At 52.5% G+C, this 2,569-nt stretch overlaps 1 protein-coding gene across 1 annotated transcript; it reads left to right on the top strand.

The window, feature by feature from the left end:
- The first annotated feature begins 85 nt into the window (after positions 1 to 85).
- Positions 86 to 2,547, top strand: PPP1R10 (protein phosphatase 1 regulatory subunit 10). Its single transcript, XM_015616603.3, has 2 exons — positions 86 to 516; positions 2,158 to 2,547. Exons 1-2 carry the CDS (start codon positions 339 to 341, stop codon positions 2,406 to 2,408), a joined length of 429 nt encoding a protein of 142 aa, XP_015472089.1. The 5' UTR covers positions 86 to 338; the 3' UTR covers positions 2,409 to 2,547.
- The last annotated feature ends 22 nt before the right edge of the window (positions 2,548 to 2,569 follow it).

The raw sequence follows: 2,569 nt of genomic DNA, 5'->3' as shown, positions 1-2,569 counted from the left end.
GGGTGGTTTGGGGACACTTTGAGGGGTTTGGGGACAGTTTGGGGGTGTTTGGGATAGTTTAGGGTGGTTTGGGGACAGTTTGGGGGGGTTTGGGATAGTTTAGGGTGGATTTAGGAACACTTTCAGGACCTGGGGGACACTTTGGGATTGGGTGGCCGTTTAGGGGTGGTTTGGGGTCAATTTGAGGAGCTTTGGGTCCATTTTAGGAGCACTTTGAGCTCCTCTTTTGACCCCACTTCAAATCCCCTTGTGCCAACAACCCATTTTGCTGTCCCTCCCCCCTTCCCTGGGCACATTTTGGGCTCAAACCCCACATTTTTGGGATCCCCCTTTTGCTGATGTCCCCCGCTGTCCCCTCAGGCTCGTCAGAGGCGGGGGGTGACCCCAAGGCCACCGATGTCCCCTCCGAGGGGGGCCCGGCCCCGCGCAGGCCCCGCAAGAAGAAATCGGTGTCGTGGCCCGAGGAGGGGCGGCTGCGCGAATATTTCTACTTCGAGCTCGACGAGACCGAGCGAGGTGAGCCCAAAACCCCCGGAATTCACCCCAAATTCTCCCCCTGGATCCCCTCAGCCCCTCCCAGGGATCTCTGGGGCGCTTTGGGAACCATTTCAGGGCAGTTTTTGGGTGCCTTTTCTGTGGGGACCTCTTGGCGCCATTTTGGGGTCATTTCTGGGGACATTTTGTGCTGTTTTGGGGTCGTTTCCGGGGACATTTTGTGCTGTTTTGGGGTCGTTTCAGGGATGGTTTGGGTTCGTTTTTGGGAACAGTTCTGTGGGACAGATCCGGTGCCATTTTGAGAACGCTTTGGGCACCATTTTGTGGCCATTTTGGTGCCATTTTGTGGCCATTTTGGTGCCATTTTGTGGATATTTCTAACACCATTTTAGGGGAATATTTGGGTTTTATTTTATGAATATTCTGGGAACGATCTGGATGCATTTTAGGGAATATTTGGTGACCATTTTGTCGCCACTTTGGGCACCATTTTGTGAACAATTTGAGCACCATTTTGTGGCCACTTTGGGTACCATTTTGTGTGGAGTTTGAGCACCATTTTGTGGGTTCTTTCGGCACCATTTTGTGGCTACTTCTAGCACCATTTTGTGTGGAGTTTGGGCGCCATTTTGTGACCACTTTAAGCGCCATTTTGTGGCCACTTTGGGCGCCATTTTGTGGCCACTTTGGGCACCATTTTGAGAACATTTTGGGCACCATTTTGTGGCCACTTTGGGCACCATTTTGTGGCCACTTTGGGCGCCATTTTGAGAACTCTTTGGGCACCATTTTGTGTGGAGTTTGAGCACCATTTTGTGGCCTCTTTGGGCGCCATTTTGTGGCTACTTCAAGCACCATTTTGTGTGGAGTTTGGGCGGCATTTTGTGGCCACTTTGGGCGCCATTTTGTGGCCATTTTGGGCGCCATTTTGAGAACACTTTAGGCACCATTTTGTGTGGAGTTTGGATGCCATTTTGTGGCCACTTTGAGCGCCATTTTGTGAACAATTTGAGCACCATTTTGTGGGCTCTTTGGGCACCATTTTGTGGCCACTTTTGGCACCATTTTGAGAACACTTTGGGCACCATTTTGTGTGGAGTTTGAGCACCATTTTGTGGGTTCTTTCGGCACCATTTTGTGGCTACTTCAAGCACCATTTTGTGTGGAGTTTGAGCACCATTTTGTGGCCTCTTTGGGCGCCATTTTGTGGCCACTTTGGGCACCTTTTTGTGACCACTTTGGGCACCATTTTGAGAACATTTTGGGGGCCATTTTGAGAACACTTTGGGCACCATTTTGTGTGGAGTTTGAGCACCATTTTGTGGGTTCTTTCGGCGCCATTTTGTGGCTACTTTCAAGCACCATTTTGTGTGGAGTTTGGGCGCCATTTTGTGGCCGCTTTGGGCACCATTTTGTGAACAATTTGAGCACCATTTTGTGGGCTCTTTGAGCACCATTTTGTGGCCACTTTGGGCACCATTTTATGGCCACTTTGAGAGCCGTTTTGTGGCTACTTTGAGCGCCATTTTGGAAGCTCTTTGAGCACCATTTTGAGAACCCTTTGGCCACCATTTTGAGAACACTTCCAACCTGGGCAAACCAGAGCAGGCCAATCCCAGTATTTCTTTTCCCCAATCCCAAATTTCCTCCTCTCCCTCGCAGTGAACGTGAACAAGATCAAGGACTTTGGCGAGGCGGCCAAGCGGGAGATGCTGAAGGACCGGCACGCCTTCGAGACGGCGCGGCGCCTCAGCCACGACTCCATGGAGGAGAAGGTGCCCTGGGCCTACCCCAAGGCCCTGGATCTGCCGGCGCCGCTCGTCATCCCCGGCAGCGGCAGCCGCGAGCGCTTCACGCAGGCCGAGCGCGTCAAGGGCATCCTGCAGGAGATCTTCCTCTCCAAGGAGAGGTGAGCGGGAATCCCGGCGGGATTTACCGGGAATTTGGGAACGGGAGGGGGTGGCGGATCCCGGATCTCATTCTGGAGCTGCTCGGGAGTGGGGGATTTGTAGTGTTCTGAGCCTGAGGTGTCAGGGTTGCTGAGGGGGATTTGGCAGCCATTTTGAGGAGACTT

The sequence above is a fragment of the Parus major genome, unplaced genomic scaffold (genome assembly GCF_001522545.3).
Source record: "Parus major isolate Abel unplaced genomic scaffold, Parus_major1.1 Scaffold542, whole genome shotgun sequence".
Taxonomy (NCBI): Eukaryota; Metazoa; Chordata; class Aves; order Passeriformes; family Paridae; genus Parus; species Parus major.
The sequence above is the reverse complement of the archived record's forward strand: the minus strand, read 5'-3'. Positions and strand labels throughout refer to the sequence as shown.